The following is a 16964-nucleotide window of genomic DNA, read 5'->3' on the forward strand; positions in this document are numbered from 1 at the left end:
GTCCATGTCCTTCCCACCACGCCTCGAGTGCCTCCCCATAATTTACCTAGACAGACATGTGGCATGTGGGAACCTGATTTGGGCCCCAGGCCCCAGACCTTGTGGGATTGGTGGACACTGGCTCTGTGCATTTGAATTCTGCCGGGTTCAGGTTTTTGTCTGATTGACAGAAACAAGTACCCTGAGGAACGAGGTTGTGGGGGGAGAAAAAACGCCCGAACCAGGATTGGCAAAGCACAGAGGCAAGAAACTGGTCTGTGTCAGAACAGGGTCAGGAGGTCTTTCCTCATTGGCTTGAGATAGTCAGCCCTGGGTCGAGGAAAGTTTCATCCTGGGCTGACTCCAGGAGAAATGAGTCAGGAGACAGGTACCAGGACCAGAACAATGTCTGTGAAGATCCACCCCTCTCGTTGCAGTTTACGGCTCGTTCCTTTGGAGATTAGAGCTGGATCTCGTGACTCCAAGTGCAGACCCTGGGCCGGCAGCCCTGGCATCACCTGGGGAGCCGCCCTGCTGAGCCCCGGCCTGCTGAGGCCCCCCCAGGTCATTTAAGTACATGTTAGAGTTGGAGAAGGGCTGGCCGCTGCGACGACATCCAGGCATGGTCTCTTCTCGGCCCTGATGACTAGAGACCCCTGAAGGTGCCCACATTCTTTCTGTAACTCATGGCTGCTACTCTCCCAAAGGGGCGTCTGCCCCAGAGATAGGCTGTGCTCGCATCTGCACTGTTACCTTGCTATTTTCTTTCTTTCTTTCTTTCTTTTTTTTTTTTAAAGATTTCATTTATTTATTTGAGAGAGAGAGAATGAGAGAGAGCACATGAGAGGGGGGAGGGTCAGAGGGAGAAGCAAGCTCCTTGCTGAGCAGGGAGCCCGATGCGGGACTCGATCCAGGGACTCCAGGATCATGACCTGAGCCGAAGGCAGTCGCTTAACCAACTGAGCCACCCAGGCGCCCACCTGTGCTATTTTCGATTGTATTATGGAAAAATGTTAAAGTACATGAAAGTAGAGAGCACAGTATCATGCACCTCTGTGTAGCTAGGATGCTAAGCTAATATTTCAGGTGGCCCCCAGAGTCTTCATGAGGACAGAAGCTGCCAGTTAAGTGAACACTGTATTAAGTTGAAAGAAGGTCTCAAACCTTTGGGTGCAATAAATCAGGATGCAATGGGCCTGGGGTGGGGCCCTGGAATATGCGTTTTTAACAAGCCACCCAGGTGGCTCTGACGTCAGGGATCCAGGGAGCATATACGGGACCAACTTTGCTGATAGTGAATAGCAGCCTACACTTAACAACACACGGATAAACCGGCAAGGCTAATATAATACTGGCCTAAACCCACCATCCAACTTTTGCTGAGCTCTGATTCTGGGACATGGGCTCTGCCAGGTGCTGGGAGACAGACGAACCTTGTGGGAGATGGGCAAGTAAGTGACACTTGTCTCACTCAGCCACACATGACTTCCTGCCTTCTTCAGTCTTTGGGTTTGAGAGCTGGGCCACTCTCATGGATTCGATCCCCTTGAAAATTGGGGAGAGAGGGGTGTGTCTGACCATTTTGTAAAGTTCAAGGGGCTTAGACTACAAGCTGTAGGAGTTTCAGGGAGAGCTCTCCCGAACAGAGCTGTCCCGCAAAGGAACAAGATTTCCCATGAAGTAATGAAAATGTAGGACCGCCTGTCAGGGGTGAAGAAAGAATGCCTGCCCCCCCCCCCCCCGCCATGAAAGCTAGCCTGGGGCAGGGGATCTCCAAGTGTGGTCCCCAGACCAGCAGCTTCAGCATCACCCAGAGCTTGTCAGAAATGTGAATTCTCAGGCCCCATTCCAGATCTAACTGATGAACTCTGGGGTGGGGGTGGGGCATCCAGCAGTCTGTTTTAACAAGCCTTCCAGGTACTTCTGATGCTCACTAAAGCTTGGGAACCATCGACTGAGATGAACCACAGTGTGACCTTTGAGCTTGGAGAGTCTTAGGAGGGATCTCACATGTAGTTACAGAGCGGTCATTTCACTTGTGACGTTTCAGGTCTAAATTCCTCCTATTAGCTTCTCTCCCTTGATTTCCCTATTTATCCATTCAAAATGTTGGGTGCTTGGCCAGCTGGACCTGTCCCTCCAGGTTTTTTTCCCCCCCAAGATTTTTATTTATTTATTTGAGAGAGAGAAGGAGCAAGGGGAGGGAGGCAGAGGGAGAAGCGGACTTCCCGCTGAGCAGGGAGCCCTATGATGACGTGGGGCTCGATCCCAGGATCCTGAGATCATGACCTGAGCCAACGTCAGATGCTTAACCGACTGAGCCACCCAGGTGCCCCCTCCGGGTGTTTTGCTCTGTGTGCCAGGTTGAAAGCACAGACTGTAGAGTTAGCAAGTGGTGGGTAAAGGCAGCAGGGGCTGAAAGATGGCAGGTACTCACTCAGTGAATAGCGGCTCTTTCCCTCATTCCTCTTCCTCCCTCCTCCCCAACCTTGAGCTGGGGCTTGGGGGAAGCAAGGGAGAAAGGAGAAGGTAGGAAGAGGCAGGGGCAGGAAGTCTCTCTCTACCTGATGCATGTGCTTCTTCGATGTAAATGATGAGGAAGTCTGCTGTGGAGCAAAAGTCTTCAGTAAGTCTCTTGAATTGGTCAAATTTGAAAAGAAATGAAGGTCAGGTACAACTTCCAAAATTCAGCACCAGTGGCCTGCTGCCTGAAACAGGAATGGAATCATCAACGACCAATCCTCTACACACATCATTAGTTGTCAGCACCATTTTGCTCCAGATGCTCTCACTTCTATTACTTTTATTTTCCCTCAAAGATGGAGCCAGGCCATGGAGGGGGGGCAGGCAGGGCTGAAGCCTACAGAGCATGACTTAGCAGAGGCTGGAGCCAGTTTGCTCCTCTCCACAAGGAGGGGATTTTATCGGGGTGGGTGGGGGCTGCTCAGTGGACCACCTGCTGCCACTAAGTGGTAATTAAAATGGGAGTCCCTCTGAGGCAGTTTATAAGGCAGGCACAGATCTGTCTTCTCATGTGATGAGATTAGTATACTGCAAGGTAGGCAGTTTTTCTCCTTGTTTACAGGCTTGCTCCGGGTCACACAGCAGGTCAAGGGTGGAGTTAAAATTAATACCCTGACTTCTAGACTCTCTATTAGGAGCGCTTCTCATTCAAAGCACCTGTTTCCTCATTCACAAATGGATATAATAATACTACTTACCTTATAGGATTGTTTTGAGGATTACAGGTAGTACAGATAAGGGCTTAAAATGGTGCTTGGCCCGTAGTAGATCCTCAATGAATGTAAGCTGCTGTCAGCAGTTATCTCATCCCTGAGCTAGGAAGTGGGACAGGCAGCGAAGGGGATGCCACAAAGGGGAATGAAGGGTAGGGGCAAGACCGGCTACATAATTTGCTGGCTCAGCGCAAACTGAAAATGCTGGGCCCCTTGTTCACAAAGTGGGGGGGAAGTGCCACTAAATATATGAAAATAAAAAGATTTGGGGCGCCTGGGTGGCTCAGTTGGTTAAGCGACTGCCTTCGGCTCGGGTCATGATCCTGGAGTCCCTGGATCGAGTCCCGCATCGGGCTCCCTGCTCGGCAGGGAGTCTGCTTCTCCCTCTGACCCTCCTCCCTCTCATGCTCTCTGTCTCTCATTCTCTCTCAAATAAATAAATAAAATCTTTAAAAAAAAAAAAAAGAAAAGAAAAGAAGATTTGCTTCTGTGGTCTCTCTCTTGCACTCACATTCTCTAGGTACTATTTAATGTCTCACTCTCATGGACATAGGGATATTCATAGGGCAAATGCGGCCCCTCACAGTCACCCAGGAACCCCAAAACTCAGTGTGTACGTGCCTGCGTGACTGTGGCCACCGGCTACCAGCTTTCCTCTCCTTCCAGCCAGCAGACCAACACACGATGCCCCAGAGAGGGCATGGTGAGAAACAGCTAGACATTTGCCCTCCCCACATGCCCACCACCCACCCCACAGGGTTGGTGGAGGTGGGGAGACGGGCAAGAGGCTTCTCCCACCACTTTGCCCCAGTCACCTGACACTGCCCCCTGGCGCTGTCAGGCCAGGATGGGGACAGCCGCCCCCAGGCCCTGCCACGAGATGCGGCAGGAGGCACACACCTGACCCCAGCCTCTCTGTGCCTGTGTCCAGGCCCTCTCTGGGGTCAGAAGGTGGCGGCAGTCACTGGGGAGGAGTGGGAAGGAGGTTGGACGAGCCCTGAGTCTGAGGGTAGAAGAGCGAGTCGTGGAGGACATGTCCCAGGGAGCAAGAAGGCTGTGGGAGGCCAGGTCCTGCACAAGCCAAGGCTCCAAGTCCCTTGGCAGCGTCCACTATCCCATCAGGCTTCCCTTATAAAATGCAAATGCCAAGATAAAATGATTAAGGATTTCAAGACAGCTAATGCAGAACATTAAACTCCAAGCACAGGGCCTTTCCCTGTGTGATTCACTGGTCCCACACCCATGAAAAATCAGCCCTGGGTGGGAGCCTTCTGCAACGTCCCCACCTTTGACGGGGAGTGGCCTTCGGGAGCTGCCAGCGCCCGGGGGGGTTCCCTGTGGCCGGAGTGGACATGGTTGAGGCCTCACCTCACATCTGGTAGCACAGAAGGTCGTGCCCTGTGACATGGCCCGTTTTATCCCCCAGGCTACTTGTCACCCCTCGAGGGTAGAGCCTGTTCCTCATTCGCCCTCATGTCCCCCAGCACACTCACATTCCACCTACAAGCATTTACGCAGCACTTACAGTGTGCAAGGCTCGCTGCCACACACTGCGGGGTGGGGGCGAGTGCTCAGCAGAGAACAAGGCCAGCCGGGCTCTTCCCACATGCAATTTGAGGTCTGTTCCATGGCAAAAAACAAGTAAACACATAAATGTGGTAATTTCAACTTGTGATAAGTGTTACGAAAGAGCCTATAAAGGAGTGACCTACTTTAAACAGGTGGGTCAGGAAAGGTCTCTGAGGCCATGCCATTTAACCTGAGAAATGAAGGATAGCAAAGAGCCAGCCATGGGCAAAGGGAGGAGGAGGGCATTCTCCAGACAAAAGGACTCTAACCTGTACAAAGACCCTGAGGCAGGACGAGCTTGGCGTGTTCAAGGACCTGCAAGGCCACTACGACCAGAGCCAGGCCTGGGGAGGGGGTGCGGTGTGGGGGTGGGGGGTCGGGAGAGGTAGGACTGGAGAGGCAGGTATGGGCCAGGGGAGGCAGGCTCTCCTATGCCTTGGTGAAAAATCTGTATTTTATTCTAGATACAACGGGACATCATGGAGATATAAAGCAAGGATGGTGGATATTTGTTGCCATTTTGGCTGCCCAGTACCTAACCGTCCTCCCTAGTTGGAATTCCCTATTTTGTATGCTATTAATGGGAGAGGACGCCTCTATGGAGGAAGAGGGGCCAGGTCTGTTCTTTGTCCCGAGCAGCCAAGGCATAAGCAGTGGCCCAGTCTGGGCTGATTAGACCATCCCATAGAGATCTTAGATCTGGAGTCACTGAGACGGCAGAATTCATCCATGGTCCAGGGGCAGCGCTCCTGTCAGGGATGGTGGGGTCCTGGTGGGAGGGGGTCAGTTCCCAAGGCAACCACAGTGACAGCAGCATCCAGGCCTGACTTTTAAGGCTAAAAGACAGTCCAGGCCCAGTGCTCCAGCTGTGGTTGATCCTGGGGATCTTGCAACACATTCTTAGTGCATTCTTTTGTATATGTGTGTGTGTGACTAAGAAAACCAGAGTGCGTTTCTGTGGCTTGCAAGCCAGAACCAACTCATATGATAGAGGTATATAATGAAGCATGGTCAGATTTACACCTGAAGATTACACTACGGAGAAAGGCCTGAGGATGGGAACAGAAGCGGGGAGGATCCAGCCAGGGGCCCTCAGAGCAATGCACGTGAGAGAGAATGGGCGCCCGGGCTAGGGTGTGGGCAGCGGAGAAGGTGAAAGAGGAAACTGACAGGACTTGCTGATGCTGTATTTCCTTCGTTATACCCTCACCTCATTGTGCAATAGGTTTGAAACAGCCTATACATATAGTCAAAAAATTTTTTTAATGAAAAAAAAATCATGCCCTCTGGGAGGCACAGAACAGGAGGGAAAGATGGAAAACAAATAAAGTGGTCTTGAGGTCCCATGCGTTCATCATAACTGAACTTATATTTGACTGAGTTTCCTGGTGGCCAAGTAAAGAGAGAAACAATTGACTATAATAGAGTCTTCATTTTTCAGTACATGAGGAGAACGCTGGCCAGGAGATAAAAAGCTCTCCTTGTCCTTGGCTCACAGATTAATCTCTTAGGAGGCACTAGGGGGCACTGAGTGGGCCTCAGTCCCTGTTGGATGATTACACTACTCCTCGCCCATGTGACAGGGCTGCCCAGGCCTCCTCAGGGTAGGCTCAGAGGCAAGTCAAGGCCAAGTGCCCAGCCACTGGCCTCCAATGACCCCAGACAGTCACGCTTTAGATAAGAACCCCAAAGACTTAACGTCAGGACCAGTGCTAAATATTAGCTATCTGGAATTTTGCTTTTAATTGAAAAAAAAAATCAACACTCACTGATTAGGAAACTGGAAAAGACAGAGCCATATGTTTAATTATTTATAGTGTGGTTGGGTGCAGTGATCAGTATGGAGAGCAAAGTTCAAACTTAGTTCCCTGCTTTCCTGATAGCAGAGAGGAAGGATGGGTGCAAGGGGTTGACGGGACAGAGGACTGGCACGCTGCCTGTGTGCACAAGCCACGGGTCAGAGAACACCATTTCAGACATCGGGCTAGTGCTGTCAAGTCCATCTTGTCTGTAGAAATGGGGAGAGAGCTCTGTAGTAGCTGGACTTGAACCCCCCATCATGACCTCCAGGCCAGTAAATTCAGGCCTGTGCCAAGCTCTCTCAGCAGAGAAAGCCCATTTATCATTGCTAGATGACACCTCCTGGGTACACTTGGGGAGATTTTAGAAGATCATAAACAGGGACTGAAATAAATCCAGTTTCCTATTAACTCCCAAGTACCTAGAAAATAAATGATCCAGACTTGCCTTCTACCACAACACACCAGTTAAACACCAGTGTTTTGCTCTGCGTGTGTGTCTGGGAGTGTGTGTATGTCATGTGTGAACACGCAGAGGATAGAAGGTGGCTGGGAATTCCACTGAGCCTCTGTTGTCTTATCCAGTAACAAGAAGTCCACTAGCTGAGAGTCAGAAGCCACAAGTTCTAGTTCGGGCTCTACAAGAACTCGCCATATGACTGACTCTGAGCAAGTAATTTACCTCTCTGGGCCTCTGCATGTGAAAAACGAAAGAACTGCATTAGATTATCCATAGAGTCTTCTAGACCTTCTAGACCTTCTGGTCTGTGGCTGTAAAATCAGATTTATACTCAAAGCATACGTCAGAGCTTTTTAGTGGCTGATGGGTTTCCAAAGCAGTTAGAGGATCTCTTTCTATTAAGCAGAACTGATCATTGTTAACACCCTGCTTGAAAATCCTTCTAGAATTCACCAATACCCTCAGGATGAAGTCTACCCTCTTCAGTAAGACACAGAAGATCCCTTAAACGCTGGTCTCTGATGACGTGTCCAGCCTCATTCTTCACCAGCTTCATGCCCCCCCCAGCCCCAATTCTGCCAAAACTGACCCACGCTCCTCCACATCTCAGCCCTCTGTGTTTCCTCTCCTCTGTCCTGCTCTGCTCCCCGCTCCCCTCTTTCCCACCCATCCCAAGGCTTCACTGTCCCTAGACAATCAGCTCACCATCCTCTTCTCCAAGAAGCCTTTCTCTGACTGCCTCCCTACCCCATCCCACTTCTTTTTTTTTTTTTTTTAAGATTTTATTTATTATTTGACAGAGAGAGAATGAGAGAGAGAGAGCACATGAGAGGGGGGAGGGTCAGAGGGAGAAGCAGACTCCCTGACAAGCAGGGAGTCTGATGCGGGACTCGATCCAGGGACTCCAGGATCATGACCTGAGCCGAAGGCAGTCGCTTAACCAACTGAGCCACCCAGGTGCCCCCATCCCACTTCTTCCAGAACCCTCTGGTTCCCTCTCTCACTACACCATCTCCCCCTCCAGGCTATGAGATTTTCCAGGGCAGAGACCAGTCATGTTGATGTTTGTACCGCCAGTATCTATTATTTCAGGACCATTCAGTACCATTATTTCTGGGTCAATAAGCCAAAAGCCAACTCTATTTTACAGGTAGAATTTTGTCTCTTGGTCTCCCTCTCTTTCTATTCTTCAGTCTGAGGAGCAATAGCAGGGAGCAGAGACAAATAGAACAGTCTTTAAAACGTAAACCGGTCCACTAAAAGTGAACAGTTAAGAGAAGCAAGTACATTCTGTGAACTGCCCTGAGGCAAGTTGGCTTTCATAGAACTGGTCACTAGATCGGTATTTGGCAAGCTGGCCTGGTTCTAGCACAGTGCTTGGCACATAGTAGACGCTCAATAAAAGTTAGCGGTTATTCTCATTGCTCTTGTTATCATGGTCACTTAGTGGATGTTGAATAAAAGGAGGTCATTTGTGTCCTGCAGTTGTAAAGTCATGAGCAGAAAACTCTTGCCCTTCCCTCTGCTCGAAACACTTTTCCCTTCCCAAGCTACAAAAATCTTTCTCATTTTTCAAGGCCTCATTCCAAAACTACCTCCTCCAGGAAACCTTCCAAGCCCTGCAGGCAGACTTTATACCTTTACGGCCTCCCCTGTCTCACAGAACTGTGAGCATTTGTTTATGACATCTGTTTGTTCGATGAAACCCTAAACTCCTCGAGTGAAGGAGCAAGCTCTTACCTAATTCTGAGTTCCTGGCATCTAGCTGGGAGCCGGGCACAGAGGAGGTGCTCAGGAATGTTTGCTGAGGTGCACTGGAAAGAACGAGATGAGGAAGTCCAATTCTGGGTCTGACTTGGTCACTCACTGGCTCTGTTCTCTGCCTCTCAGTGTTCTCCATCTCCCTTCTAAAGTGAGAGGGTTGGATCAGGCCAACGTTTCCCAAAAGGTGTTCTTTGGAACCTGGGTGATGATGACGGGCATTTCCTCAGGTAGAGAGTTAGGGGTTGTGTGTTAGGAAAATCAGTCAGTGTTTTGTCAGTTTTTTCAAGTTTTGCTTGTTTTTAAGCTTCAAGGCTTCTCAGAGCTTTTTAAATACTCGTGTGCTCTCTGAATTTCCAAGAGGAGGGTATGGTGTACATGGTTTCCCAAGCTATTTCAACCAGGAAACTCAATGTGGTAAAGCGTATCCGTGGGATGTGGCTTCCAAAGAACATGCTTTGAAAAACACTAGATTAGCCAACTTGCCTCAGGGACCTTCTCTACTCTATCTGCTGGGTCTAGGTGCTGGGAATTCAGAGGTGAATCAGACACAGTTCTGTCACCAGGCTCCCCATCGGGCGGGAAGAAAACACTTGTGCTTGGCAGCCAGATGCTGGGTGGGAAGAATCAGAGTCTGAGGAGAGGGGCAGATGCAGAGCCATGAGCCCAGGAGAGAGAACATGGGCCTAGCTGTAGGGATCTGAGACGGCCTCACGGAAGGGGGGCGGGAGAGCAGGCCTTGTGGATGAGGGGTTTTGGACTGTGGGTGATAGAGGGGAAGAGCCAACAACATCAGCAAGGTAGAGAAGGGAGAGCACAAGGGACGTGCCAGGCTCAAGAGTTCATTTGGAGGCTAGAGCTGAGGGGAAGCTTGTAGGTGAGACCGGCAAGGGAGGCGGGAGTTGGCCCAGGGAGGACCTTGAGCACGAGGCTGGGCCTGGGCTTCATCCATGGGCTCCAGCTGCATAGAGCATGCAGGCCAGTGAGGGCAGCAGACATTAACCAAACACCCCCACACGTAACTACCTACCAGGTCAGGCGTGATAAAGAAAAGTTGAGGACGTTAAGCCTGAACGAGGGGCTAACTGAAGAGTGTGTAGAAGGAGCTGAAGGCCAGTATGGCTGGCTTGCGGGTTAAGGGCCTGGGAAGGTGGTGATGCTGCTCAGAAGAACAGAATCTAGAAGTCCCAGTTTCAGGAAGTAAGAAGAGGACAAGAAACCAAAAAAGGAGCAGCTAGAGTAGGAGAATTCAGGACTTACCCACCCACCTCCCCACCCACCTCTGCACCCCCATTCCAAGCACATCTCAAGCTCGTAACCATCTCCTGACCTTGCATGAAGTCCCAAATGTGGCACCTCTGTCCTGAGAGCCGGACCACAGGGCAGTTGGGGGCCAGGCCCCCGGGCTCAGTCCTGTCCTCTAGTCGCTGCCATCGGACCTTCAGGACAAACCAGAAATACTGCATGCTGTAGAAGGTCGGGGCCCAGTTGTCATAGGAAAAGTGGGGGTTCTTCTCGTTCATGGCCAAGATGTGTTGCTTGACTCTCTCGGGAAACAGTATCAGGAACACTTTGCCCACGGCCACCTGCACGACCACCTGCAAGAGGACCCAGAGCCTCTTCAGCCACAGCCCTGGCCTGGGCAGCCCCATCTCGGCACAACCAGAGCCGGCTCTGAGGCTGGTGGGCAGAGAGGCTACAGCCAGGCGGTACTGGGCGGAGCTGAACAAAGGTGCAGGGTGGACGAAGCCAACCCGGGACAGCAGGAAGGTGCCAGGACAGAAGGTGTCTGCCTTCCTGTCAATGCAATGGAAAATTCCAAACCAAGTGCTCAAAGGTCTGTTGTAATTATTATCATTTCTGATCCTTTGCCTTAACCTTTGAGAGATCCTTGGGTTGGGAGACTGCAGATCTTAAATCTGCCCTCTGATAAATTTTTAAAAACAATTATGTAAAAAGATCACACTTAAAGGGACTCTGTGGTCCTTTAGAAAGGCTCTATTGCAAATAAGTTCTAATAGTAATGATTCTTTTAATAATGTAAATTGTTCCTTTACGAATGAAAGATGTTTTTCCCACTCACAGCTTCTAGCTGGTGGTTGAGTGTTTCTGGAGGCATGGTCCGACCCAGAGGATTTGGGTCTGGAAGCTTCCCAAGCAGAGACAGAGCTGGGCCATCCCCAAGAAAATCTGGGCCTGAGCCTCCCAGTAGTGTGTGTGTGTGTGTGTGTGTGTGTGTGTGTGAGAGAGAGAGATACCTACAACACTCTGCACTCAGCAGTGTGGCAGTCTAGTGTGGGGAAGAGACAAATAAACAGAAAGTTATCATTTAGTATATTAAGCACAGAAATAGAGGATGAGTCGGGGTCTGCTAGCATGGAGAAGGGCACTCAAATCTGTGTAGAGGGGTCAAGAGGACTTCCCCCAGAGTGATACCTATGCTGAGACCAGAAAGGCAGAACAGCAAACAGTCAGCCAGGCAAGTGGGGACAGTGGTCCTAGTGGAAGGAACCACATGTCCAGAAGCTTAGAAGCCAGAAAAAGCGTGGGCCCCTGGAGAAATTAAAAGAAGACTAATAGAAGCTCAGAGCTGGAAAGTGTTTTAGAAAACATCTAAAATGTCTTTCCTTTCAAGCAGGGAACTGAAGCCCAGAGAGGGGAAGTGGCTGAAGGCCAGCTCTGCAGTTAACTCATCTCTCAGGAATTAGTTCATGAAGCTTCAAGTTTACCCCTCCCTGATACATTTGCATACCTGTGTGTTAGGGCAGAGGGAAGGAACACATGAAAGCTGGCTGCCACAGTCATAAAGGTGTTAACCTTGGCCTCTAGCACACTAACTTTATTCAGAGAAGAAAAAAACAGCTCTAAAAGATGTTCTGTTTCTAAGCATCTCCCTGTAAATGCCAAGCTGTGCCCCCAATGTACAGCACCTGCCTATTTAAGCAGTAATAACCCCTCATGTGTACATAGCATTTTGCCATACAAAGTATTTTTGTGTTTGTTTGTTTGTTTTAAATAAACTGTATTTTTTCAAGCAGTTTTAGATTTACAGCCAAATTAAGCCAAAAGTACAGGGAGTCCCCAAATACCCCCCGTCTCCATACATGCACAGCCTCCCCTACTATCCATATTCCATCCGGGTGGTGCATGTGTTACAGCTGATGAGCCTGTGTTAACGAATCATTTCCCAGAGTCCATAGATGACATTAGATTTCACTCTTGGTATTGTACAATCTTTGGGTTTTGACAAATCTATGATGATAAGTATCTACCATTATGGTATCATAAAGAAATTTTTGAGGCACTAAAATCCTCTGTGCTCCTCCAATTCATCTCTACCTCTCCCCAAACCCCTGGCACCATTAATCTTTTTAGTGTGTCCATAGTTTTACCTTTTCCAGAATGTCGTATAGTTGGAATCATATAGAAGGGGGCTTTTCAGTTTGACATCTCTCACTTAGTAATATGCATTTAAGAGACCCCCATTTCTTTTCTTTTTTTTTTTTTTTTAAGATTTTATTTATTCATTTGACAGAGATAGACACAGCGAGAGAGGGAACACAAGCAGGGAGAGTGGGAGAGGGAGAAGCAGGCCTCCCGCAGAGCCAGGAGCCCGATGCGGGGCTTGATCCCAGGACTCTGAGATCATGACCTGACCGAAGGCAGACGCTTAACGACTGAGCCACCCAGGCGCCCCAAGAGACCCCCATTTCTTTTCAGGACTTGATAACTCATTTTTGTTTTAGCATTGGATAATACTCCATTGTCTGGATGTACCACAGTTTATCTATTCACCTACAGAAGGACAATTTGGTTCCTTCCAAGTTTTGGCAATTATGAATAAAGCTGCTATTATAGACTGAATGTTTGTGTCCCCTCTCCCACCCCAAATCCATGTGTTGAAACCAAATCCCCAAAGTGATGGCATTTGGTTTTTCGTGACGCCTTGTGAGGTGATTAGGTAATTAGGATGGAACCCTAATGAATGGGTTAGAGCACCTTCACCCCTTCCTCCATGTGAGAACACAACAAAGTTCCTGTCTAGAACCAAGAAGTGAGCCCTCACTAGATACCAAATCCGCTGGTGCCTTGATCTGGTACTTCGTAGCCTCCCAAACTGTGAGAAATAAATTTCTGTTGTCTGTGATCCACCCAGTATGGTATTCTGTTATAGCAGCATGAATGGATTTAGACAGCTGCCATAAACAACTCTGTGCAAGTGTTTGTGTGGACATAAGTTTTCAATCCATTTGGGTAAATACCAAGGAGCACAATGGCTGGATCTTATGGTAAAAGTATGGTTAGTTTTTTTTTTTTTTTTTTTTTTTTTTAAAGATTTTATTTATTTATTTGACAGAGAGAGACACAGCGAGAGAGGGAACACAAGCAGGGGGAGTGGGAGAGGGAGAAGCAGGCTTCCCGCAGAGCAGAGAGCCCGATGCGGGGCTCGATCCCAGAACCCCGGGATCATGACCTGAGCCGAAGGCAGACGCCCAACGACTGAGCCACCCAGGCGCCCCAAAAGTATGGTTAGTTTTGAAAGAAATTGCTAAACTGTCTTCTAAAGTGGATGCACCATTTTACATTCCCACCAGCAATGAATGAGAATTACTGTTGTTCCATGTCCTCACCAGCATTTGGTGTTTGTGTTCTGAATTTTGGCCTCTCTAACAGATGTGTAATAGTATCTCACTCCTGTTTTAATTTGCAATTCCCTAATGACATATGATATTGAGCATCTTTTTATATACTTATTTGCCATCCATATATCTTCTTTGCTGAGGTGTCTGTTCCAATCTTTTGCTCATTTTAAAATCAGTTTGTTCATTTTTTTCTATTGTTAAGTTTTAAGACTCCTTTGTTTTAGATAATAGCCCTTCATCACCTATGCCTTTTGTGAATATTTTCTCCTAGTCTGTGGTTTGTCTTCTAGTCTCTTGACAATATCTTTTGCAGAGCTTTTTAATTTTAATGAAGTCCAGCTTATCAATTCTTCCTTTCACAGGTTGTGCCTTTGGTGTTGTATCTAAAAAGTCATTGCCAAGGGGCGCCTGGGTGGCTCAGTTGTTCAGCGTCTGCCTTTGGCTCAGGTCATGATCCCAGGGTCCTGGGATTGAGCCCCACATCGGGCTCCCTGCTCCACGGGAGGCCTGCTTCTCCCTCTCCCACTCCCCCTGCTTGTGTTCCCTCTCTCATTGTGTCTCTCTCTGTCAAATAAATAAATAAAATCTTAAAAAAATAAAAATAAAAAATAAAAATTCATTGCCAAACCCAAAGTCATCTAGGTTTTCTCCTATGTTATATTGTAGGAGTTTTATAGTTTTGTGTTTTACATCTAGGTCTAAGGTTCATTTTGAATTAACTTCTGTGACATGTGTAAGGTTTGTGCCTAGGTTCATTTTTTTTACATGTGGATGTCCAGTTGTTACAGCACCATTTTTTGAAGACTGTCTTTTCTCCTTTGTACTGTCTTTGTTCCTTTCTCAAAGATCAGTTGATTATATTTCTGTGGGCCTATTTCTGGGTACTGTTTTCTGTTCCATTGATTTATTTGTCTATTCTCCTGTCAATATCACACTGTCTTGATTACTGTATCTTTATAGTAAGTCTTGAAGTCAAGTAGTGTCAGTCCTCCAACTTTGTTCTTATTTTTCAATAGTGTGTTTGCTATTCTGGGTCTTTAGTCTCTCCATACAAACTTTGGAATCAGTTTGTTGATAGCCACAAAATAACTTGCTGAGATTTGCATTGGGATTGTGTTGAATCTATAGATTAAGTTGGGAAAAACCGATGTCTTGACAATATTGAGTCTTCCTGTTCATGAACATGGAATATCTCTCCATTTTTAAAGTTCTTCCTTTCCTTGCATAGATTTTTTACATATTTTGTTAGATTTATACCTAAGTATTTCATTTTGGGGTGTACTAATGTAAATGGTATTATGACTTTAATCTCAGATTCTAATTGTTCATTGCTGTTATATAGAAAAGCAATTGGGGCGCCTGGGTGGCTAAGTTGTTAAGTGTCTGCCTTCGGCTCAGGTCATGATCCCAGGGTCCTGGGATCAAGCCCCACATCAGGCTCCCTGCTTGGCAGGAAGCTTGCTTCTGCCTCTCCCATTCCCCCTTCCATATTTTAGTTATTGTGAATAATGCTGCTATGAACATGTGTGTACAAATACTTCTCTAAGATCCTAATTTCAATTCTTTTGGGTATATACCCAGAGGTGGATATGCTGAATCATATGGTAATTCCATTTTTTAATTTCTTTAGGAAATGTTTTCCATAGAGGCTTCATCATTTTACATTCCTACCACCAGTGCACAAGGGTTTCAATTTCTCCACATCCTTGGCAACACTAGTTATTTTCTGTTTTTTGTTTTGTTTTTAAAGTAGTCATCCCAATGGGTATGAGATGGTACACACATTAACATTTAAAAAAATTTTTTAAAGATTTTATTTATTTATTTGACAGAGAGAAAGATAGTGAGAGCAGGAACACAAGCAGGGGGAGTGGGAGAGGGAGAAGCAGGCTTCCCGCAGAGCAGGGAGCCCGATGTGGAGCTCTAGCCCAGGACCCTGGGATCATGACCTGAGCTGAAGGCAGATGCTTAACAGCTGAGCCACCCAGGTGCCCCAACATTTAAAATTTTAATAGTTATATATTTATTTCAATTTGTATTACATATAAAAATCACACCAAAACTATGATTTCATCGATATTATCATTTAGGATAAGACCAAAGTAGATAGTATAGTGATGAGCTATGTCTTCAGAAAAGAGTTAACATAGCAGACCTGAGACTACTATCCTTAAAAAGTCCTGCTTATAAGGTTGGTCCTTTACCAGTGCCTGGGAACTTGGGATTTTAGAAGGGTTCTCACCACTGATAATTGTGGTTCTCTGTGCATAAACTGTTTATGAAAACAATGTGAACACCTGATGCTGAACACCTGTTTTCCTTCTGGGAATCTCGAATTTAGGTATGTGCTAGCCAGAGGATGCCTATGTGACCAGCCTCCAATAAAAACCTTGGGAACTGAGTCTCTGATGAGCTTCCTTGGGAGACAATATTTCACACATGTTGTCACAACTTTGTTTTTTCTGGACTTTTGCCCCATGTGCCTTTGCTGATGTTGTTTTGTATTCTTTCACTGTGAAAGCATAGCTAGGAGTATGACGATATGCTCAGTTCTCTGCAACCTCTTACAGATCACTGAACCCTGGGCTGGATCTGTGATACCCATGTTACACAGGCTGCCCATAAATATTTCAAACCTTCAGTACTTCTGTCATTTTCAGTGATACATTAACAATCACTTCAGAAGCCGACAATTGTTCATAATGTAAAGTAGGTATAAATATGTATCACTGAAACCTAGAAAGGGACTAAATATGTTTTGCCCTTCCTTTCCAATTGCAGATATGTGTTGGGAGTTAGGATTCTTGGTGCTATAATATTGAAACCAAAAGACAGAATCATTTTATTATTCTAGAAACTAATCCTTATCTTAAATGAAGAGACAATGAGCTTAATATGTTTGTTACTGATTGATCATATGTTGTTCCATTATTCTCACTGAAAAACTTTTTAGAAATGTATTTGTATAAATCAATTAATTATTACTTTTATGTTTTATTATTCATTTTCTTAATTTTTAATAACTTTGATTTTCCTTGTATTTATTATAGTTATATTCTAATAATGGCAAGAGATCATGGTTTTCCATTTCATGGAGTGATATGAAGTTTCTCTTTAAAATACATATATTTAAGTTTAAAAAGTGAGCTCACAAAACCATAGAAAGAAAGAAGGAAAAGGAGGATAGATGGCAAGATTGTGGTAAGTGAATATGGGTGATGGTATGTGGGATTTCATTGTATTGTCCTTTATTTTCTGTACATGCTTGGAATTTTGAATAATAGAAAAAATAGTTGAGAAATTCATTTCTAGCAGTATGTCAGCTTTTTGCTCACAAAACAACTAAATTTTCCATGAAAAAACTATTTTAATGTGCTACTTTCATAGGAGATAAAGGAAAATCTCCAAACACCAACACATAAGTGTAAACACACATAAATACTATCATTGGGTGAAACCAAAATAGGGAACTGAGCAAAATGGTCTTGGGCAAATGCAAAAGTTAGAGCAGCACTGA

At 46.6% G+C, this 16964-nt stretch overlaps 2 protein-coding genes across 7 annotated transcripts in view; one reads left to right on the top strand and one right to left on the bottom strand.

Moving 5' to 3' along the window:
* The window catches only part of IFT25 (intraflagellar transport 25), a 46980-nt gene extending 46440 nt beyond the window's left edge, over positions 1-540 (top strand). Inside the window, exon 8 of the transcript XR_010410938.1 lies at positions 417-540. The gene's annotated coding sequence lies outside the window, so the exon portion shown is untranslated. The remainder of the gene's footprint in view (positions 1-416) is intronic.
* DIO1 (iodothyronine deiodinase 1) overlaps positions 1-16964 on the bottom strand; it is a 38483-nt gene that overhangs the window by 5824 nt on the left and 15695 nt on the right. For 2 of the 6 annotated variants that reach the window (XM_064589105.1, XM_045897653.3), the window contains exons 2-3: positions 10135-10402; positions 2544-2687 (exon numbers count right to left, since the gene is read on the bottom strand). In XM_064589105.1, the coding sequence (XP_064445175.1) occupies positions 2544-2687; positions 10135-10402 (412 nt within the window). Of the gene's footprint in view, positions 1-896; positions 2688-4740; positions 4836-8783; positions 9006-10134; positions 13976-16964 lie in introns of those variants that run through there. The other 4 variants (XM_064589101.1, XR_010410937.1, XM_045897656.3 and 1 more) reach the window with 4 other exon arrangements.

This window comes from Mirounga angustirostris, unplaced genomic scaffold, assembly GCF_029215605.1.
Source record: "Mirounga angustirostris isolate CCGP_5_RB_7025 unplaced genomic scaffold, mMirAng1.0.hap1 SCAF_4, whole genome shotgun sequence".
In the NCBI taxonomy this organism is placed as follows: domain Eukaryota; kingdom Metazoa; phylum Chordata; class Mammalia; order Carnivora; family Phocidae; genus Mirounga; species Mirounga angustirostris.